General features: G+C 52.4%; 9 protein-coding genes across 9 annotated transcripts; 5 read left to right on the forward strand and 4 right to left on the reverse strand.

Annotated features, from left to right (window-relative positions):
- Positions 1-2: 2 nt before the first annotated feature.
- N7443_004957 (uncharacterized protein) lies at positions 3-1,717 on the forward strand (the record flags this gene model as incomplete). The annotated part of the gene is made up of 2 exons (XM_056885013.1): positions 3-1,633; positions 1,684-1,717. The coding sequence occupies 2 exons, from the start codon at positions 3-5 to the stop codon at positions 1,715-1,717; spliced, it is 1,665 nt and encodes a 554-aa protein (XP_056743291.1).
- A 1,420-nt stretch (positions 1,718-3,137) lies between these two features.
- Positions 3,138-4,800, forward strand: N7443_004958 (uncharacterized protein; the record flags this gene model as incomplete). The annotated part of the gene is made up of 7 exons (XM_056885014.1): positions 3,138-3,251; positions 3,307-3,468; positions 3,521-3,653; positions 3,701-3,916; positions 3,966-4,558; positions 4,610-4,726; positions 4,774-4,800. The coding sequence occupies 7 exons, from the start codon at positions 3,138-3,140 to the stop codon at positions 4,798-4,800; spliced, it is 1,362 nt and encodes a 453-aa protein (XP_056743292.1).
- A 73-nt stretch (positions 4,801-4,873) lies between these two features.
- On the reverse strand, positions 4,874-6,028 carry N7443_004959 (uncharacterized protein; the record flags this gene model as incomplete). Its single annotated transcript, XM_056885015.1, has 1 exon — positions 4,874-6,028. The coding sequence occupies one exon, from the start codon at positions 6,026-6,028 to the stop codon at positions 4,874-4,876; it is 1,155 nt and encodes a 384-aa protein (XP_056743293.1).
- A 420-nt stretch (positions 6,029-6,448) lies between these two features.
- N7443_004960 (putative MFS phosphate transporter) lies at positions 6,449-8,559 on the reverse strand (the record flags this gene model as incomplete). The annotated part of the gene is made up of 3 exons (XM_056885016.1): positions 6,449-7,818; positions 7,874-8,016; positions 8,075-8,559. 3 exons carry the CDS (start codon positions 8,557-8,559, stop codon positions 6,449-6,451), a joined length of 1,998 nt encoding a protein of 665 aa, XP_056743294.1.
- A 3,108-nt stretch (positions 8,560-11,667) lies between these two features.
- N7443_004961 (SUR7/PalI family protein) lies at positions 11,668-12,547 on the forward strand (the record flags this gene model as incomplete). The annotated part of the gene is made up of 3 exons (XM_056885017.1): positions 11,668-11,790; positions 11,843-12,226; positions 12,293-12,547. The coding sequence occupies 3 exons, from the start codon at positions 11,668-11,670 to the stop codon at positions 12,545-12,547; spliced, it is 762 nt and encodes a 253-aa protein (XP_056743295.1).
- A 1,318-nt stretch (positions 12,548-13,865) lies between these two features.
- N7443_004962 (mannitol-1-phosphate 5-dehydrogenase) lies at positions 13,866-15,108 on the forward strand (the record flags this gene model as incomplete). Its single annotated transcript, XM_056885018.1, has 2 exons — positions 13,866-15,028; positions 15,084-15,108. 2 exons carry the CDS (start codon positions 13,866-13,868, stop codon positions 15,106-15,108), a joined length of 1,188 nt encoding a protein of 395 aa, XP_056743296.1.
- Positions 15,109-16,360: 1,252 nt separating this feature from the next.
- On the reverse strand, positions 16,361-17,261 carry N7443_004963 (enoyl-CoA hydratase/isomerase family protein; the record flags this gene model as incomplete). The annotated part of the gene is made up of 2 exons (XM_056885019.1): positions 16,361-16,980; positions 17,030-17,261. The coding sequence occupies 2 exons, from the start codon at positions 17,259-17,261 to the stop codon at positions 16,361-16,363; spliced, it is 852 nt and encodes a 283-aa protein (XP_056743297.1).
- A 454-nt stretch (positions 17,262-17,715) lies between these two features.
- adaB (chromatin-binding transcription regulator ADA2) lies at positions 17,716-19,368 on the reverse strand (the record flags this gene model as incomplete). The annotated part of the gene is made up of 3 exons (XM_056885020.1): positions 17,716-17,784; positions 17,835-19,220; positions 19,276-19,368. 3 exons carry the CDS (start codon positions 19,366-19,368, stop codon positions 17,716-17,718), a joined length of 1,548 nt encoding a protein of 515 aa, XP_056743298.1.
- A 767-nt stretch (positions 19,369-20,135) lies between these two features.
- Positions 20,136-22,355, forward strand: N7443_004965 (serine/threonine-protein kinase; the record flags this gene model as incomplete). Its single annotated transcript, XM_056885021.1, has 5 exons — positions 20,136-20,157; positions 20,269-20,436; positions 20,496-21,683; positions 21,740-22,104; positions 22,158-22,355. The coding sequence occupies 5 exons, from the start codon at positions 20,136-20,138 to the stop codon at positions 22,353-22,355; spliced, it is 1,941 nt and encodes a 646-aa protein (XP_056743299.1).
- Positions 22,356-22,995: the final 640 nt, after the last annotated feature.

Below are 22,995 nucleotides of genomic sequence, written 5' to 3' on the forward strand. Positions count from 1 at the left end.
ACATGTCCGACATGTCCCACCTTGACCCGCCTGAGATCTTGGACGTGGCAGGCTCTGAGGAATGTGCCCCTCGCGGCCTCGATGTCCCCCACCTCGTCGTCCGCTTGATCCAATGCCAGCACTGCTCGCACCCGCTACATGCGCCACTCCGCTTGCCATGCGGCAACTCTGTATGTCGCGCTTGTCTCCCATCGGTCAGGCCTCGGACAGGCATCACATACCCAGTTGCAGAGGGTCGAGAAGAGGGATTCACGTGCTATTGGGAGGGAACGAACAACTGTTTTGGGGAGCATTGCGTCGGAGACTGCGGCGTTGATGTCGTGCTGTGCAATATTGTGGGGATCTTTCAAGAAGAACTGGCTTGGGACTTGCCAGTAGCCGAGTCACAAAACCAGCAGGAGTCTCAAGATCAGCAAGGCGATGCACGAGTTGCTCGCTGGAAAGTAAAGCAGCCAGACACAAAAGCTCCGGAACTGCACAGCGCCGAGGTTACCAAGCCCGGATGGCTACAGGGCCTATATCTATTGGCATGGGATGGTCAGCTTCCACACAATGCATATGATTTTGTGTATGAGGAGCCAAATGCGTCTCACGAAAATGTCGAGCAAGAGAGTTCCATGAAGCAAGACTGCGTCCGCTTCCAGAAACTCAGAGACAAGCTTCACACCGAACTGGACTGCCAAGTCTGTTATTCACTTATACTAGATCCGCTGACCACGCCCTGTGGTCATACCTTCTGTCGTAAATGCGTCGCAAGGGTCTTGGATCATACCGACCTTTGTCCAATCTGCCGCCGCAAAGTCGGGATGCCCGCTGCTTTACAATCTGAGCCATTGAACAACACCCTTGTACGCATAATTGACCATTTTTTTGCGGACCAGATCACAGCCCGCAGAGAGGCCCTCGCGGAGGAAGAACTGGCAGGAGATCATGAAAAGAATCTTCCGCTTTTCGTTTGCACGTTGTCTTTCCCAACAATGCCAACATTCCTACATATTTTCGAGCCTCGGTATCGACTCATGATCCGCCGTGTCGTTGACAGCGGGGATGGCAAATTTGGTATGGTGATGTACAATCGTCGCGGCCGGGCACAAAGTGACGATTTGGGCACCGTACCGTTCATGCAATATGGGACACTGTTGATGGTCGAGCGCTATGAGTTGCTTCCAGATGGGCGCAGTCTCGTGATTGCGACAGGCGTCTCGCGGTTCAAGGTGCTCGAGGCCGGTGAGATGGATGGTTACCATGTTGCCAAAACGGAGCGCATTGATGATCTCTCACTAGCGGAAGAAGAAAGACTAGAGGCGACCGAAACGGCAGCCTCTGCCATCCCTGGCCCGACACAAGCAGCAGATGCTGAAACTCCCTTGGAGTCGATGTCAACCCTGGATCTCCTCAACCTGGCTAGAGAATTCATTCGCAGGCAGCGCCAATCAGGAGCGCCTTGGCTACATCCGCGCGTGATGCTGGCTTATGGACCTGTTCCAACAGACGCGGCACGGTTCCCGTGGTGGTTTGCCAGTATTTTACCAATCGCCGAAGAGGAAAAGTACCCTATCTTATCTGCAATGAGTGTGCGGGAGAGACTTAAGATTTCAGCAAAATGGGCAAGGGAGCTGGAAGCTCGAGATTGGTACGTTCTTCTCTCAATTTTGACTCCTTGAAGATCTAACACTTCCATAGGTCCGCCCGCTCATCACTCAATTCTGTCTTATGACTAGCCGTTCCTTTGCTAGCCTTCTGCCTGATTCCGTTGGCTTTCAATCCGTTATCGTCACTCGTGTCGTCAATGACACCCAACGTTCTTACATCACTAACGCCATTTTCCTTTTCAATTTCCGTGTCCTTTGGTGGCTCGCCTACGCTCCTGGAAAACGGCGAGCAGCCACAGGAACAAACGCGGCCCCGGTCAGACGAACCGTCCGAAAAATACATTCCACCAACCCTCGTCATTGGAATTTTTCTTGCACTTTTCTGCGCGCAGGTGGGAATCAACTTCTTGCAATTTATGCGAAAAGGGCGGAGGAGGAGACAATCTATGGAGTTGCAGTTTCCGCAGCCGGTGCCCCCGCAACCTCGGGATCAAACCGAGCGACCAGAGCCTGTGTCAAACGTTGGTCTAGTGGGCGAAGGAGGGGATGGCCTGCGGTCTCCGGCCCCAGGATCTACGCACGATGTTGGTTAACGACCTCCATCGCCGATTCATGCTAGAGTTGTATCAACTTTTTACCATGAACTTGAACATACCATGAGAACTACGCTCCTTATATACGAGATTTCCAGAGTTTCTTTCCTTAAGATACAAAAGTTACTCAAGTGCTTACAGTCTTGCTACGTAGAAAATTATCATCCGGGTTCTAGCTAATATAAGGACCGTCTTCCTTCACAATACCTCCAGATGGATGTCCAGGATCAAGCCTAGCCCTTAGAATGGTGATTAGGATAGCCCAAATACTGTGGGAGATCTATTAGCTTTTAGGGGGCCCCGTGACTAACGTCAAGGAAGGGTAGAAATTTTTTTTTTAAATTCTATGGAATATGGGTTGCTATGATTCAAAAAAGAGCCGTCAACTCAGTATAAGTGAAGAGATCGGGGCTTATTAAACGACGAGGTGTAAAGGAATATAAACTATAGGTCAATGACCTAGAGTAGAAAAGGGAGAGAAGTGGGAGAGTGGGAAGATGAGTATGGTAACGCTTAAACCGAAACACATCAAGAAAGAGGCATATCATTTGGGTTAAGGTTTTTTCTTTCAAAAGAATCGCAGGTGGCCTAGAAGAAAGATGCAGACTCGAAAGTCTCGAAAGTCTGAAGAACCCTCTCGAGTAATTGAGCAGAGCCAAGTCTGAGACCACCTGTAGAAACACCTTTTTGCTCGCGGGGTTCATTTCATGGAACCGACTTTCTTTTTTTCGACTTTCTTTTTTTAACCTTCTTTTTCTTCTTTCGAATTCATTCCTTTCTTCATTTATAGCTGATGCCTGACGACCCTAGCATCCAATTTGGTAATAAGTGGCTTATGTAATCCGCGTTTGACCGCGTCCCAGCGACGCGATTCTCGAACGCCGAGTCCATTCATGCTCAATAATTTCAAATCAATGGAACTTGTACTGGATATACCACGTCTTGAGTCTCCATGTCATCTCTGACTTTATCATTGGCCCCACCAGCCTTGGTGCGGCTGCACGACGTGCTGATATGTCTGTCCAAGTTCAGTGACACTGTTGCCATTGAGGCTGAGCATGATCTGGTAGGGCTTTTGGAATTCGACGATCTAGGATACCTTGCTGAAAGATTGTTTGCAGCTCCGCTTGAGTGCGCTCAACTCGACGAAGACCGCGTTCGCCTCTTTTGTCTGCGAGAAGGAAGTGTTCTTCGAGACTTACGCGTTCAATGTCCGTAAGGACATTCGGTCTTCAAGCGGAAGTACTGCAGGAGATCGATTCTACTGCCAGATTCTTCTCAAGGTAAGTATCTCCGAATATCTAGAGTCAATTTTTGATCTGATCGATTACCCAGACGCTTCTGTCTGTCTTTCGAGGAAGGGTGGACCGGAACAAGGACACGGCCGTGGAGCGTTGTGACATGGAGCTTCAAGAAGATCCGCAAGAGACAGAATGCCGATTGACTATTAAGATGATCTGTGGACTTGGTAAGCTCCTCTATCTCCGCCATTGTTTTTGTATCTGACTTTATCAGGTGTAATCAAATCTTATAAGCTCACCTACGAACCGGCGTCAATCCAGCATGCCGTGTTCGATAAAGGCAGGGCGACGAATCAATGGACTGCAGATCCACGATTCCTGAAGCAAATTATTGAACATTTCAGCTTATCCGCCGAGCAGCTGGATATTTACTCCGACTCAGGAAAGGCAGTGTTCACGAGTTTTACGACGAAGATTATGGATGGAAAAGGTATGGCAGAAATCTTCCATGTCAAAGTTTGGGAGCTGATAAAATACAGAGGTCCTTAAATACCCCGTGCACACCTCCGTGGCTGCCGACAAGCGGGATTTCGAGGAAATCCAAATCGAAGACAACATGCACATTGCGATCAATTTGAAGGATTTTAAAGCCGTCGTCGCCCACGCCGAGACTGCCAATGCAACGGTCACGGCACGATATACACAGCCTTGCAAGCCACTGCAGCTGGCATACGACTTCGAAGGTGTCAATGCCGAGTTCACGATCATGACGCGGGGTGAGGTAGAAGGCGAGACAGCACCGGCTTCATCTCGAGTCGGAATGCCACAGCTTTCACAGCGTCATACACCTGCGCCCATCTCTTTGAACAGGATGAATACTCCTCGCGGTGCAACGCCAAATACACAGATGCTTCCGCCCCCGCCGCGGAGTCGGTCCATTCGTCCCTTGAATGGGTCGTCAACACAGGAGCATCTTGCTCCCACCGCAGTGTCAGATCGGCCTTCTGCATCGTCGGTCTCGATGGACTATGATAGTCTCTTTGTGCCGGCTGATGATGATCGCCAATGGGATGAAATGGATGAGCAAGAGGAGCCGCAGGATATTCTTGGGTGGGATGCGTCGGGTAGACAGGTTTGTGGCCCTTTTTGTTCTGTTCAAAGGTTGGAGGCTGATGAAATTCAGGATAACTCTGAGCCGACTCTCCAAGAAGCGGAGCCTGATTTCCCTAAAATCGCCGATACGCGTCGTCGGCCTCCAAAGGATGAAATGGGCGTTCCGCCGACACAACGCATGTCACAGGTATGGGAGCCCAGTCGAGTTGGTCGAGTCCAGCTAACGCTGTCTAGGTTCGAGGGCTTGGTCTCTTCGATTGAAAATGTGTCATCCCAGTGCTTCAGATCTTTCCGAAGTGTCAGAAGTGTGTATTGAACCACTCTGATCTGCTCCTCATTTCACGTTCAACCAACTTGTCGCACATCCAGCTCCAACACCAACGACCTTCGCACCAACAGCGCGCACAGAATCCGGCAACGAAACCAAATTGAACGTGCCGGCCACATTCCCCTTCTCATCCGTATCAGGGCCGCAGTTCCCATGCTCACCCCAACCAAATGTCGCAACCTCTCCGCCCTCCAAAAGCGCAAGAACATGCTCACTGCCAACAGCAACTTGAACAGGCTCAGGCAACCTCGGAGGTGGGAGTTGACCACGATCATCGCGACCCCAAGCAATAACCGGCGCCTTGGAGTTCCCCGCCTCTGGAGCAATATGTACATAAATACCATGCCAACTAGCTCCAATATCACTATACCCCATCCCACCTAAAGAAGGAACATTCAGAATACCCCACCGATTCCCTCGATCCCCAAGAACCATAAATTCCCCAGCTTCACGCTGCCCAACGATGACCGTAAACTCACGTCCGCATACGGCAGCCGTTGCGCGGAATGGGATCCCCTCAACTTTCGCGGGTGTCCATAAAATCTTCTGACCCTTAAGAGAATCACCAAGTTGGCCCTTCCGTGCCCCGCCCCAGCCCAATACATCTCCATTCGAAGTAACAGCCACAGAATGACCCATCCCACTCGCCAACGCAGTAATGCTAGTCCCCGGCGGCAACGAAAGAGACAGAGACATACCGTTCATCGCAGAAGAAACACCAGATCCAAGACCAAGTTCACCCTTGGGAGAAGAACCCAGAACAAAGATTCTATCTTCGTTCTCCTTGTTCAAGGCAACAAGAACAGACCCCTCCCACGTCGCAGAAACACACTTGAAGAATTCAACAGGTAACCCCGTCTCGTCCGTGAGAAGAACGCGACGAAAGCGAAGTAAGTCATCTTTATCGACGCTGCCGGTGCTCTCATCATATGCAGTGGAGGGCGTAGGCCCGCACCGCCCATCGGAGTTGCAGCCCGCAGCATAGACACATCCTCGCTTCGTGAGAAGCAGAGTGTGATTCCCGCCAGCAGCCATGTGGATGATCTCGTCGTCTGGGATGGTGGGGGAGGAGAAGAGGCATTGTGTTGGAGATGAGACGTCTTCTTTGTGGCCAAGGGCTAGTTGGCCGGAGCCGTTGGAGCCGAAAGCGAAGAGTCTCATTTGGTCGGCTCTTTCTCTTCCTCTTACTCTCGGTATGAGAATATTGTGTAGAAGTGACTTCTTTGGGTAGTTTCTTGGATCGGCAGTATGTCACCGCTTGAAAGGCCGCTTTTGTGAGAGTTTTTGGTGGGTGGAGCGCGAGTCGGCCGAACTGGAGCCGAGATTTTAGACCTCTACGGTATGTGGATCTACGAAATTCAGGAAAGTGAAGCTTGAGTCTCAAAAGAGTAATGGTCTTGTAGCCATGGGTATGTAATAATATATAAATACTGCAGGCATGTGCCTGCATCATGCGTTGTGCATTTCATGCAAATGTCCAAGCAAGGCCAATCGGCCGTAGGGGATATCCGAACACCAAAAAAAAACAAGCGAACCCCCAACCAAAATGCAAATGTTTAATTTTTTGTGCAAAGCCCACATCTAGGGCGACTTTTCATTCAAGGAAGATCCTTGAGAAGCACCCTCGGCAGGAGGGGGCAAAGTGAAGTTGTCCTGCCTTCCACCGAGCTTCTCCTGGCCCTTGAACATGGGGCTGGTGCGGTGGAAGTAGGTGTGGACATGGCCCTCGAGCAAGGTGTCGTCAGTGTCATTGAGGGTGTCCGCCTTGTCCTGCTCTTGAATCTTCTGGGCCATGGCGGCTTCCCACTCCAGGCGGTACTCCTCGACCTTCTGCTGGTAGTCCTTCTCGGCGTCGTAGAAGCGGCACTTGCGGAGAACGAAGCGCTCATACCAAGACAGGTGAGCGGGGTGCACAGCGGCGCCGTGGTATTCCTCCTCGCGACCCTCGCGCAAGAATTGCCAGCGACGCTCCTGCTCCTTGAGATCAAGACCAGTGGTGTCGGGCAGGAAAGCCAGAGTCAGAACCATACCGGCCAGGCCGAACCAGGGAACGACGTAGAACTTGGTCTGGGTGTCGATGTAGTTGTACAAGACTGAGGCCAGGAGAGCACCGGACTTTCCGGCCGCAGCAGAGATACCGTGGGCAGTAGCACGGATGGGAGTGGGGAAGACCTCAGCCGCAACCAGGAAAGTGACACAGTTGGGACCAAACTGGTTGAAGAAGGAACTCAGGAAGTACATGGCCTGGAACTCCTTGATGTGCTCGCCCGTGGTGTAGTACTCGTAGTGGAAGGCAGGGACGACGAACAGAACGAAGCACATAAGGAAACCGAAGGTTTGCATCCACTTGCGGCCGTACAGCTTATTGTCAATAAAGAATGAAGCCATGTAGTAGCCGACGAGAGAGACGCCGACGTTGACCAGGTTCCACAACCAGGTGGGCATCACCGAGTCGGTCGCGGGGCTGATAACGGAGATGAACTCGCTTTGAAACAGCTTGTTTCCGTAGAAGAAAACATCGTTGGCGAACCAGCCGCCAGCGGTCGCGATCAGGCGAGGGCCGAAGTACTTGAAGGTAAGGCGCAGAGAGTCAACATCATAACCGGTCACGGAGGCCTTCTTCTTAGCCGCAGCAAGCTGCTTGCTAGCCGCCTTCATGTGGTAGGCACGGTAGTAGACGAGCCACAGGGTCCCGACGGCGGGAATGGCGAAAGAGATACGGTAGGTCCACTGGGTGGACACGGCGGAGTAAGGGTTATTACCGCTACCGTGGTGGAAGCAGAGCAGGAGGATGATCAGAATAACCTGGTTTGCGAACTGGCCCCAGCCCTGCATCAAGAAGGCGCTGGTAACCTTGCGGCCACGGTGAAGGCGATCGTCCTTCGTCGAGATCTTGCCCGACCCGACGGCATTCTCCATACCGCTGGTCGCAGTCATGGGGTACTCGCCACCTGGTTGCACGGTTAGTCGCCACTCGGGAGAGTATTTTGAGCAAGGAGAACGTACCAACACCAACACTGTAGAAGAAAAGCGACCAAGCATAGCAGATAACCCAGCCGTTCTGGGTCACACCCCAGGCGGCGGTCAACATCAGCAAACCAATAAACATAATGGTCGCATCCTGAATCAGACCCCAGCGACGTCCGATCCTGCGCACCTGTTAGATTCGGCCGGAATTGAGTTTTGGTTCGGCGGGAAGAAACTTACCAGTCACCAATCACACCGACCAAGATCTGGCCGCAGATGATACCAATAATCTCGAGATAATCCACCGCATTCGTCCATTGCTCATCGCAAATCTCGTGGGTGTCCCAGCACGAGGGGAAGGTCTTCTCGAACAGAGGCTTGATGTTTCCAATGGAGAAGAGCACGTAACCCTCGAGACCGAGTCCGGCACCGGGCAGAACCATGTTGCGGAAGTAATATGAAACAGGTGAAAGAGGGTCCTCCTTCATCATGGACCAGATGGTACCAAGCTCACGCTTGGCCTCGCCAGCATCGTAGGAGCTAACGAATTTGATCTTCTGGCCAATGGGGAGATCGGCCCAGTAGACGCCCTTGGGGTTATAGCTGTCCTCGGGACGAATCAGTGAGTCGAAAGCACCCTTCTCGTTGATATCCATGTCCTCTAGCGGGTTGTGAGTGCCGGTCATATCAGGCCCATGAGGGGCGCGCGGTCCAAAGTCGGTCATGATGAAATATAGGCTCGGTGAGAGCTAAACCCGGAAGTTGAAGACTCGGGGCGAGGCAACGCCGGATTGGGGGGAGGGAAGGTCGTGATGACCACGGGGAAGATGTGGTGTAGTAGCACACAGAAGACCCAGAGGGAAATAGAATTTATATATGGACAGAGCGAAAAAAAGAAAGGAAGGACCGGAGCGGCCGAGCTCGAGTTCGGCCATGCTCCATACTCAAGTGGCGGCTCCACTCGAGTAGCCTTCCACCGAGAAAAAAAAAAGTCTGCGCCTTCCGGTGGTTCGGAAGACGAAAACAGATTCGGTGGATCTGAGTTGTAAGGCCCGCATCCAATCACCGGGGCACGTGGTGGCAGAATCCGGACCTGTCCGCCCTCATTAGGCCCACCGCCTGCACCTCGCCTGCAACTACTCGTGAGATCTGCCAAGTGTGGGGCGTCCTTCGCCGTTCCAACTCACGACATGGCGCCCCAGAAACTATTACACCCGACCCCCCTGAGAGGAGTCGTCGATGTAATGCGCATTTTACACGTGGTGTCGGTGGTAGCAGCGTATGCAAGCGAGATCAGCGATAACGGGGACCCTGACCCGGTACCTATCGATGTGGTCCCAGTGTCCCCGAACACTGGGAGATCCCCAAATCCGCTACCACAGGGGCGCACGTGTGGTCCTTCCTAATCCGAAAGCTCGCGTGCTCCAGGGCCAGATTGACTCGACCCGAACAGCCTGGGCGCTTTAAAGAAGCAGGCTAATTCAAAGCTAATGCACTGGCACAATTACTGTAGCTGTTGAAGTGTGGTTGAAATTGATAGACTTCGCGCTAATATCTGGGGGCGCACGCATTGATTGTCAACCCCGCGGGCCAGTCAGATTCCCCGCTGTGCCCATGTGCTCGCCCACCCTTGTTCACGCTGTCAGTTGGATCCACCCTTGTCCTCCAGGCCTTCCTGTTGAGTCTTTCTGCCCCGGCTCTTGGTCCTTGCCTCATAAGGGTTGGTCTTGGTACGAATCACCGTCATATGCCGCTTCTTCCTGCATGCCTAGTCCGGTGCGCTCCGGCTACCTTCCATCTACGGAGTAGTTCTTGGCTTGAGGCATATCCGGGCTGGGCCTTGGCGCCTTGGTCTTGGCCCATACTTGCTAGTACTCTGCCATGCACATGTCTGGTAGCCTTCATGCATAAGCATATCCAAGCAATGCCGGTCTGCATCTATCATTCTTGGAATCGCTTGGAAATGCTTGACGTTGCCAGCACGTGGTCGGGTAGTCGGTACCTGGCAGAATGGATCTGGACCCTCAACCCTTGAATCAGAATCATTACCTACAACGCCCACACGGGCGTACTCTGTCGGGTTCTCCTAGTTCAGGGCACCCACCAGTGAAACCACTGCACGGCACCGGCGCACGGCACAGGACTCGCATAGACTTTGACTCAGGGGTACGGCGTGGGTACGTCGATCGAGGGCCACATCTACGCCATCCCGACAGACCGTCGCCGGGAAGCGTATAGATCTACTCAATAAGGCTAGCCCATGGAAGGCTGACAAGATTCTACGTCTTTGTCTGGCTGTCTCTGTCGAGCCAGGGGTGCGAGGCTGCGAGACTCGCCCCCGCCCATCACAAACACCGCATTTGTTCTGGAAAGTTGCCTTGCTGAAGAATTCCAGTGCAGCTTCTGCGCCCTGCGCAGATCACTGCAAGATCCAACGAGTGCATCTGGGATCGTCGCCCTGTGCTTTACTCCTGCGAACGCGCGGTACGTTGTAAGCAACGCCCTCAGCTCACCCACCCGCGGTATCCGCCACGTAGTACAACCCACCATGCAAGGTGCATATACCCTTTTTAGTCTGGCAGTGCCGTCTAATCTGAAACTCCAGTGGAAAGCGGCAATACCGAAGCGCCCCATTCTCTTGCGTAAGACCAAGTACACTTGAGCAACGTTCCGAACCCCGTCCGCAGTCGGGGCCTTCATTGACACCAGATCAAGAGGCATCTCTTTGCAATACTCACATCGTGCTGAGCTCGTCCGACCGGGTCGATCGAAATACACGAGTAATCCGAGTCGAAGGCGTGGGCTGGCCATTGAATCACACCAATGACAATTGATCATGATCTTTTTTTTTTCTAGAACCACGATGAGTAGTATAGTATGATGCAAATTTCTCCCATTAGATCCACTCGGAGAGATATCATATGGCCTAAGGTGCAGTTGAACGGGTCCGCCAACGTCGCATTCCAGACACGCCCGGAGATGTTACTTTGGACCAGTCTTCAACTGACCACATCAGGAGTTAATCAAACAAAACAATATGAGATCATCGAGAGGCTCTTGACTATGAACTGGGATCTAAGTATAATCGTAACATGTTGTTTACACCGTGGAGACCGACCTCACCCCAGCGCCCGCGCCGGCTCGGCAGCCGCCAACCAAGGCACCAAAAGCCACCATGCCAAACAATGGTCAACGCAATTAGAACACTGCTGACTCAAGGAAAACCATTGTATCTCTGAGCCCCTTCAATCCTCAGTAAACCTGGTATCGAAAGCGCAAGCTACGACTCGTCGTTGTGCAAAACTTCTAGTGGCTGGCAGCATTCCAGAGACAGGCCGGGAAAGTCAACATGTCGACCCCCCACTCAACTCACCCATCCAGGCATCTGTGCTTGCCCTGTAGAAGCCAGACACGCCTATCATTGCACTGCGACGGTTAATTTTCCGCGATGGACACATGCCATCCCCGATCCACCTGCGTGCCGATATCCTCAATATGCTCCTTTGCACTCCTACCTGCTACCTTTCCTCTGTGCAGCCCATACCGGGAATGATGGCTTGTCTGAACTATTCCGACGCGTTGTCGGGGTCGTATATAAGGATTGGGTCTTGGGAATCGGAGGTTTTCTGGTTTGTTCAGTAAGTAAAGTAGATTTTTTTCGATACACTCTGGTGAGTTAGCCCTCATTCATGACAATTCCCACCCATGCTGAGTACTTGTCAAGCAGGTCTCACGGCTCTGTTTATTCGGGCTGTTGGTTAGTTCCCAGACTCCAACACAGTCCCATCATCGATAAAAAAAAATCCATCCATCGACGACACTTACTGGTCACGATGAAGGTTGACTTCAAGAGTATCTTCCCGGCGATAACCGCCTTCATCGCATTCATCCTCACGCTCCTGTGCCTCTTCGCGGGATCTCAGAAGGACCTCTTGAATAATGCGGACCTCCTTACGGTACGTCGAAGGAGTAGGATTCACGCAGACGACAGATGCTGACCCGCACCAGCTATACACCCCCGAAGGTCACTCGGACACGGCCCACAACTTCTACTCCGTCCATGTCATGTCATACTGTCAAGGCGTCCTGGGAACAGTGGACGCCGGTGAGACGAGCGTGGCACGCAACGTGACCGAGTGCTCGAGCCGCACGCTTCTGTTCGCATTCAACCCGACCGATGCTTGGCCCGAGGAGATCATCACCCACGGACCGACGCTAGAGTGGCCGCGGGTGATCAGCGACGACTTCAACGCCTTCAGTTTCACGAGCCGATCAATGGCAGTATTTTATATTATCGGAGTGGGTGCGATCGGATTTGCCCTTGTGTCTTGCTTGTCGTCGGTGATCACTCGGAAAGCACAGACGGGCCTATTTGAGTTTGGGTTCATGGTGGTAAGTCATTCGGTCTCGTGGCAGGGGGTTTTGTTTTCTACATCCACTAATAGCCGGGTCCTGTAGCTCGGTGCTTTGAGTATCAGCATTGCGTCCATCATTGCGACGGTTATTGCCTTTGAGTTCGTTGCGCTTATTAACGCACACGGCGATGGTTCCGACGTGTCAGCACAATACGGCGAGAAGTTCCTCGGTATGACCTGGGCTTCAACGGCCTTGCTGCTGGTAGGTACTATCAGCTGTTTCATCAATGTCTTTGTCCGAGGCTACGAGGAACAGGAGCCGGAGATGCCCGTCGGAAAAGATGAGGAGGAGGGCTGAAGAGGGGTCCTCATGGTGGGGGAGAGAGATAGGATGCTTGAGCGCGGCCCGAAACGGACGCGGACACCGGAGGCACATAGGTCGGGTGAAGTCGTGCGAGGGAACATGTTTCAATAGTTTAATATGATATGACCTGCAATGCCACCTGAATGAATAACTTGGCCAATGAGATGGATTGAAGCCCTTGTACGTCGGGCATGTAAGAGAGTTGAAGCCCGTGTCCGTCGGGCATGTAAGAGGAAGCGAAATTGACAACCTGGCGACCGTCAGAAGGACTAAGAAGTTCGTGGAACCAATGACACAAGAGGCATCGGACATGGTGTCGGTGGCAGGACCGATTAGGAAAACATGAGTCCGGGCGTGTTGGAAAGGAATAGACGATGATTCGAGATCGTTCCAACCTCGGCATAGTGGACGACTAGCGGGAAGGAAAAACTGGGTCTGGCTTGTCACCCGTTCATCCGACGTCACTGCGGAGCAAATCACCAGTCGATCTAGTCGACTGAGTAGACTGCCTAGACTGCGACTATCGCGTATCAGATGGGCGCTTTTTGCACCTGTCAGACCCCGGGACCTAGGAACACTGTCCTCCGGGGGGAGGCTATTGCTGGGGGTTTGACTTCCCGACTAAGCCCCGGGGTGCGCCAAGGGGAGATGAGGTTCAAGCCGGAATGCGGAGAGCGTCCACGGGATTTCCCGGACTCACCCCCATGGTGTTCGGTGAATCTTTTTAGAGAACGGAGATGAAGAAACAGAAAGGGGAATGGCCGGGTTGGAGAGAGGAACCAGGGCCAAAGTGGGTTTAGCTAGATTCTGATTTAGTCTCTTCTGTATAGGACGACTGGATGAGGTTGCACGGCAAAGCGGGGGTTACACTGCCGGGCCCATCAATGGAATTGTATCGAAAGGTCGGGGTGTACAGAGAATGAAGAACGGAATCAAATTATCGTGGGCTCTACTCATGTTCTCGGCGTACTCAATGTGCTCATCCATGGGTTTGAATCAAGGCGGAGCCTGGTTCCGTGCGCCTCCCAGTCTATGAAGTCATCACGAGCATTAAGTAGTCATTCCACCTATGGGGGAAGCCACGAAGTATAATACGGGAATGCGCCTTCCTATCGTGAACTTGGAAATAAACCCCTCCATTCTCAGTTCCCAGCTCTTTTTCCTTTTCACTTAAATACTCCTTCCTCCCACTTACTTTCTTCCCCACGCTCTTCTATTAAACATCAGCCACCCGCTGTCTAGTACATCACAAGACCTCATCTTGCTTCCTTTTCTCCACTCCGATCTACCATCCTTGTTATATCCTCCAATCATGGGCAAGAAGGCTGTTCACTTTGGCGGCGGCAACATCGGCCGTGGCTTTGTTGCCGAGTTCCTTCACACCGCTGGCTATGAAGTCGTCTTCATTGATGTGATGGACAACATCATCTCTGCCCTACAAAACACCAAGTCTTATCAGGTCACCGAGGTTAGCGAAGCCGGTGAGACCACCAAGACGATCACCAACTACCGTGCCATCAACTCCAAGACCAACGAGGCCGATGTCGTCCAGGAGATAGCGACTGCTGATGTCGTCACCTGCGCCGTTGGTCCCAACATCCTCAAGTTCATCGCCCCCGTCATTGCCAAGGGTATTGACACCCGCTCCACCCCCAAGCCTCTCGCCGTCATTGCTTGCGAGAACATGATTGGTGGTACCGATCAGCTGCGCAAGTACATCGAGGAGAAGACCGACTCAGAACGTCTCACCTCCATGGGCGAGCGCGCTCAGTTCGCCAACTCTGCCATCGACCGCATTGTTCCTGCCCAGGCTCCCGACGCTGGCTTAAATGTCCGCATCGAGAAGTTCTACGAGTGGGTTGTCGAGCAGACTCCCTTCGGCAGTGTCGGTCACCCTGACATCCCCGCCATCCACTGGGTTGATGATCTGCAGCCATACATTGAGCGCAAGCTGTTCACCGTCAACACTAGCCACGCAACTGCAGCCTACTATGGAAGACACGCCGGCAAGAAGACTATCGCTGAGGCCATGAAGGATTCTTATATCAAGGGTGTCGTCCACGCCGCGCTCGAGGAGACTGCCTCCCTTATTGTTGACAAGCACGCAATCTCCGCCCAGGAGCAGAAGGATTACGTCGAGACTATTGTCAGCCGTATCTCTAACCCTTACCTGGAGGACACTGTCGAGCGAGTTGGCCGTGCCCCCGTCCGCAAGTTGGGTCGCAGTGAACGATTCATTGGACCTGCTGCCCACCTCGCCGAGCGCGGTATGAAGTACGAGTCTTTGCTTGGGTCTGTTGAGATGGCTTTGCGTTTCCAGAATGTTCCCGATGATGAGGAGAGCGCCCAACTGGCTACCATCCTCAAGGAGAACTCACCCGCCGATGCTACAGTCCAACTTACCGGGCTGGAGCGCACTCACCCTCTGTTCTCGGCTGTGGTGAAGGTGGTTGAACAGGTACAATCCGAGGCTAAGTATGTGTCCATTCCTAATTCGTCCGTTGAATACGTACTAACCGTTTGTCAATAGGGAAACCGGCCAGCCGCGCATCTAAGTGGGGTCTCACCGTGCTTACGAGTATTGTTCTGTCGCATAGAATGGCGAATACGGGGTGTTTCAGACGTGGGCGTTTTCTTTTTGCATGACTTACGACTGTAGTATGAATAGCTATGACTAGCAAGTGTTTCAATATATTATCTTATTCAACAACTGACCATCACATGTTCTTCCCCACCGTGACTCCCAGTCCACCTAGTACATGCACGTTCAAGAAAAGCCTCGGAACTCACCTAGTGCACCAACGTGCATGGTTGATTCTCAAATCAGATACAAACCCAAAATGGGATTGCCGAGCATCGGGACAAAACGTGCCGGCTCCTTATACCGGATCTTCCCCTCCCCTGGGCGATACCGTTCTAGCCCCTGGCTCTTATCTTCATTGGGATATGATGACATCAACAACTCGAAGCAAGTATACCATCAACTCCCTCTACGTAACTTCTTTGTACAAGCCCGTACCCTATACCTCAATCAACGGACGCATGACCCCACCCTTCAAAACTAAACCAAGCCTTCGACTCCAAAGGAAACAAACAGATAATCCTCATCGTCATCCACAGCACGTTCACACTCCACGAACACTGAAAACAAACACACCTCGCAACGGCTTCATTCAAATTATCCCAAACCCAATATCCCGTTTCTCCATCACTTATCTCCTTTGTCTTCGTTTACGTCCTCCTCCTTAACTCTCCGCACCTCTCCTTCTCCGCTACAAATTCATCATCTGAACCCCATCCAGCGTAAGCCGTATAGCCAACGTCCTCAATACCAAAGCAACTGCCTGGGATATGAGGCGCTGTGTCTGAAGAATATGGACCCGGCAATTAAGTTGAAGTTCTGTCTAATGGATGCGAAGGAAGTAGCGGATTGGGGCCTCTTCGGAGCCTTGGGTGTTTCAAGAGAATCCGTCAACGGAGAAGACTTCTAGGGCTGCGTTTAGAATTTGGAAATTGGATTTGCCGGACACATAGTTAATGAGCCGCTGATTTAGACTTGAAACGCCTTGGTTCGGCGCTAGTGAAAATTGACCTTGCTGTTTGGGAGTCCAGTATCCTGCGAATGCGATATGACCTAGATGCCTTGAAGCTTGTGTTTGAGACAATGATCCAAAAGTAAGATGTGCGCGCTTCTTGAGGCTGGTTTTTCGATCTAGAATGGATGTAGACCCATTGTTATAATCTCTTCCAGTGAAAAATCCGAAGGAGTCATTCGATAGTTCTAAACAACAAACCAGATACGATATCTTACAGCTTGCTATCCACCCAGACAGGCTTCCTCTTCTCCACAAAAGCCCTCAACCCCTCCTTGATATTCTCTCCCTCATATAACCTCTTCACCCAAGTATCATTCAACATCCCCGTAGCCTCATCCGCACCAACCCCCTCCCAACCCAACTTCACCCCCTCCCGACTAACCAAGACCGAATCAGGACTATTCCCTGCAATCTCCTTCGCAACAGCAAGAGCGCTAGACACAACCGCAGCAGAAATCACCTCATCCTTCTCCTTCTCATCAACACTAACAACCTCGTTCACAAGCCCCCACCTCTCCGCCTCCCCAGCACTTAACGACCGTCCCGTCAACACCATCTCCATGGCACGCTGCTTGCCCACCGTCCGAACAAGTCGTGGCAATGCACCCGCAAGCGCAACAACGCCACGCTTAACCTCCGGCAACCCGATCAGAGCGCGCGAGGCAGCGATCACAATGTCACTATTGATAATCATCTCAGCGCCACCGCCAAAGCACATCCCATTGACAGCGCAGATGACAGGCTTCTTGCCCTTTCGTCTAGCCAGGCCACCAAAGCCCGATGGTGGCATTGGGGCACGGGATTTATTGCCGCTGGTGCTGGCGTTCCATTCTGGCATGTTTTAGCTGGTGAACACTTTTGCTCGTGAGATGGTGGATACCTTTCAAATCGGCGCCAGCGCAGAACGCCCGCCCCTGTCCGGTCAAGATACCGACTCGTAGACTAGGCTCCTCGTCCATCCACTGCCAGACTGCGTCTAGATCGGCGTGGCCTTGTGCGTTGATGCAATTCATCTCGCGGGGCCTGTTGAGCGTGACGAGGACAACATGCGGTGCTGGGAAGGAAAGGAGAGAGGCCTCCGGTTGAGGGGGTGGAGTGGCGAAGTTGGACATTGCGGTTTAGGTGAGTCTATTATGATGGTAGACTTGCAATTTTGTACATATGTTTGTATGCAAGTTCATCGGCGTTGAGATGAGCCCTGGAGGTAGGTGAACTCGGGATTCTAGAAACGCGGGGAGAGCTGGAGATGCCGAGGGCCGATGCGGAGAGCTCGGCCGAGTTCAGTATTCGGTTTTTTTCAAAATACATACTTTGGGGTGTTTTACTGATATTCATCTTGTCGCGATCTACATTCTAGGTTTACTTATGTGGAAATCTGCACATGATTCATCATTTTCAAAGTTCAAGGTTGGTGTACACCTCCTAGTACGCTCAGTATATGAACACGGTCAAATCAACACCCCTTTCTTCCCCATTGTTAACGCCAGAAAATCACACGCTGGAGTACAATCGCAGACACATGTGGATATCAACTAGTAGAGAAAAAAACCCCCTCCAGCCCAGCCACTAGCCTTTGTTGATCCACCCACTATGCACCATAAAATCGTAAATGCGGCTGGTTTTGGTGCCCTCGATCTGTGACGGGATGAGTAAAGCACAACTAAAAGGGTAAATTTGGAGCTTACCTTGCAGATCGCTCGTGCATCCTTCTTCTTCAGGGTGCCGCCCTGCTTCATTGCCTCTTTCAACAAAGTTTCCTTTACCACGAGATATGGCTTGGGCATTATGCGCAACACATTACACACTTCAACCTCCTCCTGTGTCAAGAGATGGAGATCGGCAGCGTCCTCGGTGTCCAGCTTCCATGCTGGTACTCCGCTTAGTGGCTGCACAATATATTTCGCCTTGCTCGATTGTGAGGGTGCCTGGTCGCCCTCTGTGGCGAAAGCACGGTCAAAATCATTCAGTGGCTCTGAATCATTCTGGTTGGAGTTTGTGGTAGCCTTCTGGAACCGCAGGGGCAGCTCTGGGGTCGTGAGCTGGGTAGCTGCGGCGGACGTTTCAGGGATCTGGGTCTTGTTGGGACGAGCGCTGGCGAAACGATCGAACGAGCCTTGGGGCAACATACGTTGCACACGCGACTGCTTGTCTTGCTCGTATTTCTCGCCTGCTTTCAAGTCACCAATGCCCATTTGTCGCCACTCCTGGAGTTGTGAGATGGCTAGGCGAAGGTTGTGCTCATATTCGAGACCCTTGTTCAGTTCCTCGAAGTCATTACAACTCATCATTCGTGCAAGCGGCTTCGCTTTATTAAGGAGTTCTCGCTCTTCTTTGGAGCGCTTTTTCTCCAGCGCAGTGTTCTTTCGATACTCCAACAAATTGTGTTCGAAGAGAATCTTCTTGCGCTCTGTGCGCGCTGTGAGTCGAGAGTTATAAATATCCACCACAGTCATCTTGAGTTCTGCTTCCGCGTCCATTTCGCCATTGCTACTAATGCCCGCCCCGGGCTCGAACGTCATGTGCTGGACGGCTTCTTCCGCATCGTTGAGGAACTCAGTCTCGAATTCCAATCGACCGGGCATATAGCCCTGCACTTCGTGGCATGCCGGCACACTGGCAGTAGGCTTCTGCTTGGGTGTTGTGGGCGGAGCCGCCTTAGCGGCGTCCTTGCGCTCCTCAATCCGTCGCTTCTTACGCGTTTGGAACTCTTCTTTCGAGATCTCTTCTTGAAGGCTGTGGTCATCCGGGTCCGCATGGTCGGGAAGGGGGAAATTGGAGCTGTATACATATGTATCAATGTAGTGGTCACGCACTTCGTCCTTGGAGCGGTAACCGCCAATGTGGTCGGCGATATCGGCCCAGGAGCCAAGGCCGTAGATCTCGGCTCCCTCGAGCAGAAGTAATTCCTCATCGGCACCCCAGTCACCCTGGAAGATCGGGACAGAGTTCTGTTCGATGACTTGGAAGGGATGGCTTTGCGGGTCGTGGTTCTTGGAGCTTTCCCCGCTGGCGAAGCAGGGAACGCAGAGGTCGTATTCAGGACAGGAGGGATGAGCGCAGGAGATTCGAACCTTCACGAGTCCTCGGTTAGTCGATTGCCATAGATGGAAAGTGATGAAAGCTCACAGTAGACGTGACATCAACCGAGCACACGTCGCAGTGGAACTTGGTGCCAGCCTCGGTGCCGCGCGAGGCGGTCTTCTTGCGTATTACACCCATCGGTTTTTGGTCCCGTTCATCCTCCGCTGAGTCCAAAGCCGTCGCGAACGCCCAAAACCACCCTCCAGAGGTCTGAGAGGGCAATTACCGATGCTGGTTTGGAGAAGTGAGGTGAGGTGTGGTGAGGTGTGGTGAGGTGTGATGAGACTCCGGGGTATCGATCGTCGATCGGGTGGGGAGATAATCCGAGGTGCGTGCGAAAATAATCAAATGTGCATATAAAAAGTACAGTAAGTACAGTAACTGAAGAATCGAGCCGGAAATCGATCCAATGCATATGAAATGCCTCTTGGACGACCATTCACGGAGCCACAGTCGGCACTGCCTCAATCGAGATCCACCGTGGCGCGGTCCCCTGCCCTGTGGTGCTGACTCAGCTGGTATTCTCGTATGTCACATACCATTTACCAGTACTTCAGAGACTTAAAGTGTGTAACTTTGGTCACATACGTCCCTGGCCGTCGGGTAATCTACACAGGCACGGGCTTCCTCTTGCCCCCCCCCTCCTCTTCGTCTCCTGTCAACCAGAACAACCGGGTCACTCATTCTCCTCGACCCTGGTGTACTTCATTTTATTCTCTTTCGGTGCGATTTCAGGTAAGGGTGGTGCTTCGACGGTCTGGACTGCGTGGCGCGGATCTTATTTTGGGAACTTTCGATGTTGACTTCTTGGTGGTTCAGTCTTTGCTACACGCATCGCATCTTGGACTTTTCGACTTCTTGTCTTTAACTCCTTGATACCCCTCACTGGCCCTGAGTCCGCCATCATGTCCTGGAAGCTCACCAAAAGTATGTTCAGTTGGTCTCCCTGATCCCTCCCCCTCCTTTGTCCGCCCCTCTCTCCTATGCAGATGAGGCGGTGATGACCTCCGGGGCAATGGCTAATTCTGACTCCTCTAGAACTCAAGGAGACGCATCTGGCGCCCTTGACGAACTCCTTTGGCCGATCTTCTTCCACCTCGACCATCAAGGGCGATTCAAATGGCGCTGGTGATGGTGCTGAGACACCCGTGGCCTCGCAACCCCCCAGTATCGCCTCTACCCCGACTGCCTCGTCAAATGGCATCGGTATGGATTTCCTACGGCTCGTGTGTCTGGGACACCGTGACTAACTCTATTTTGAACAGCCGCGTCAGAGTGTCTTGTCTCTCCCCCAGTCAACCCTGTGCAGCCGGGCATTCTGATCGTTACCCTTCACGAGGGCAAAGGCTTCGCCCTGTCTCCTCATTTCCAGCAGATCTTCAACTCTCACTTCCAGAACAATTCCTACGCACCCTCTTCATTGCGTCCTAGCACTTCCTCCTCGTCACACTCCACCCATCAAGCGGGCTCCTTTGTGCAGTCCGGTCGGCCCCAGTCCACCAGCGGGGGCATCAACGCTGCCCCCACCACCCACGGCCGCTATTCCACCAAATACCTTCCCTACGCACTTCTCGATTTTGAAAAGAACCAGGTTTTCGTTGACGCCGTCTCGGGTTCTCCCGAAAACCCCCTGTGGGCGGGTGACAGCACAGCTTTCAAGTTTGATGTGTCTCGAAAGACCGAACTGAATGTTCAGCTTTACCTCCGCAACCCTGCGGCCCGGCCTGGCGCTGGTCGCAGCGAGGATATCTTCTTGGGTGCGACCAAGGTGAACCCTCGTTTCGAGGAGGCTCAACCGTACGTTGAGGACCCCAAGCTGAGCAAGAAGGATAACCAAAAGGCCGCCGCCGCTCATGCGGAGCAAGAACGCCAGGCGGGTCAGCTAGGTGCCGAATGGCTGGATCTCCAGTTCGGTGGTGGCTCGATCAAGATTGGTGTTTCCTTCGTCAAGAACCGGCAGCGCAGCTTGAAGATGGAGGACTTTGACTTGCTGAAGGTTGTAGGCAAGGGTAGTTTCGGCAAGGTCATGCAGGTCATAAAGAAGGATACCGGTCGAATCTACGCCCTCAAGACCATCCGCAAGGCTCACATTATCTCGCGATCCGAAGTCACACATACCCTCGCGGAGCGATCGGTGCTGGCGCAGATCAACAACCCTTTCATCGTCCCCTTGAAATTCTCTTTCCAGTCGCCCGAAAAGTTATATTTCGTCCTGGCTTTCGTTAACGGCGGAGAGTTGTTCCACCACCTGCAAAAAGAGCAGCGATTCGACATCAATCGTGCTCGATTCTATACCGCGGAGCTGTTGTGCGCACTTGAGTGTCTTCATGGTTTCAAGGTCATCTATCGTGATCTCAAGCCCGAGAACATTCTCCTTGATTATACTGGTCACATTGCTCTGTGCGATTTCGGTCTTTGCAAGCTGGACATGAAGGATGAGGACCGAACAAATAGTAAGATCCTCCTTGTTAACTTTCACAAATATTTCCTCTCATCTGACAAATTACAGCTTTCTGCGGAACTCCCGAGTATCTTGCCCCCGAGCTGCTGCTCGGCAACGGATATACCAAGTCCGTGGATTGGTGGACGCTGGGCGTCTTGCTCTATGAGATGCTGACTGGTTTACCACCATTCTATGACGAGAACACCAACGAGATGTACCGCAAGATCTTGCAGGAGCCTCTGACCTTCCCAAGTAGCGACATTGTACCACCGGCCGCCAGGGATCTTCTCACCCGTCTGCTGGACCGTGATCCCCAGCGCCGTCTGGGTGCCAACGGTGCTGCTGAGATCAAGTCGCACCACTTCTTCGCCAACATTGACTGGCGCAAGCTTCTCCAGCGGAAGTACGAGCCCAGCTTCCGTCCCAACGTGGTATGTCTTACTTCCCTATACTTCTTCATTCAGCAACTAACAGAGTTTCCCAGCTGGATGCTCGTGATACAGACAACTTCGACCGCGAGTTCACCTCCGAGGCTCCACAGGACTCGTACGTTGACGGCCCCGCTCTGTCCCAAACCATGCAGCAGCAGTTCGCCGGCTGGTCATACAACCGACCGGTTGCTGGACTTGGTGATGCAGGCGGCAGTGTCAAAGATCCGTCGTTTGGCAGCATCCCGGAGTAAGTGCAGGGCCTGCACCGGGTAGCTTTCAACTAGATCGAGAATGATGTGCGAGAAGAGGCTCATAGAGACGATCTCCATTTGTACTGTTTGTCCTGATTCACACATATCACAATCTTGATCATCTTCATCTTTCTTGCCTTGTTTTCATTTCCAATTTTTCCCATCCCAAGGAGTCCGTGGCATTTCGGTCTCGGAGTCCCCCGAGACTACAGTTGTGTGTCGTCTTGTCTCTTTTTCTCTCTCCAACCCCCTACCATTGAGCGCTTTGATTTGTTTCTGGTCATCTATCTCAGCGTCATCCCCACACCCACCCGACAGGCAGGTTCCTTTCAACCCTTGTTTTCGTTTGATGTCTCAAGCGGTCTTTGCCTGTCTCTTACCTAGGTATCTTTTTCGTCGTATCCGCTCGGTTTCGGGTGCGAGGTGTTCACTCTCTGTATCCTTGACAAAAAAAAAGCAAATGGACAATGCCAACCATACTTTCTCTAAAGACTTCTTATTATCGTCAGACCGTAATTTCAGAAATGAATCCGAGGAGACTTGAGAACCGACCAGATCATCAAGGGGAGCCGGGGTAATAAGGTTTTGAGCTCTTGTGGTGACCAGGTAGAAGTCCTACATGCAAGCAAATCTCACAAAA

This window comes from Penicillium atrosanguineum, assembly GCF_028827265.1.
Source record: "Penicillium atrosanguineum strain IBT 20685 chromosome Unknown utg000003l_segment0_segment0, whole genome shotgun sequence".
Classification (NCBI taxonomy): Eukaryota; Fungi; Ascomycota; class Eurotiomycetes; order Eurotiales; family Aspergillaceae; genus Penicillium; species Penicillium atrosanguineum.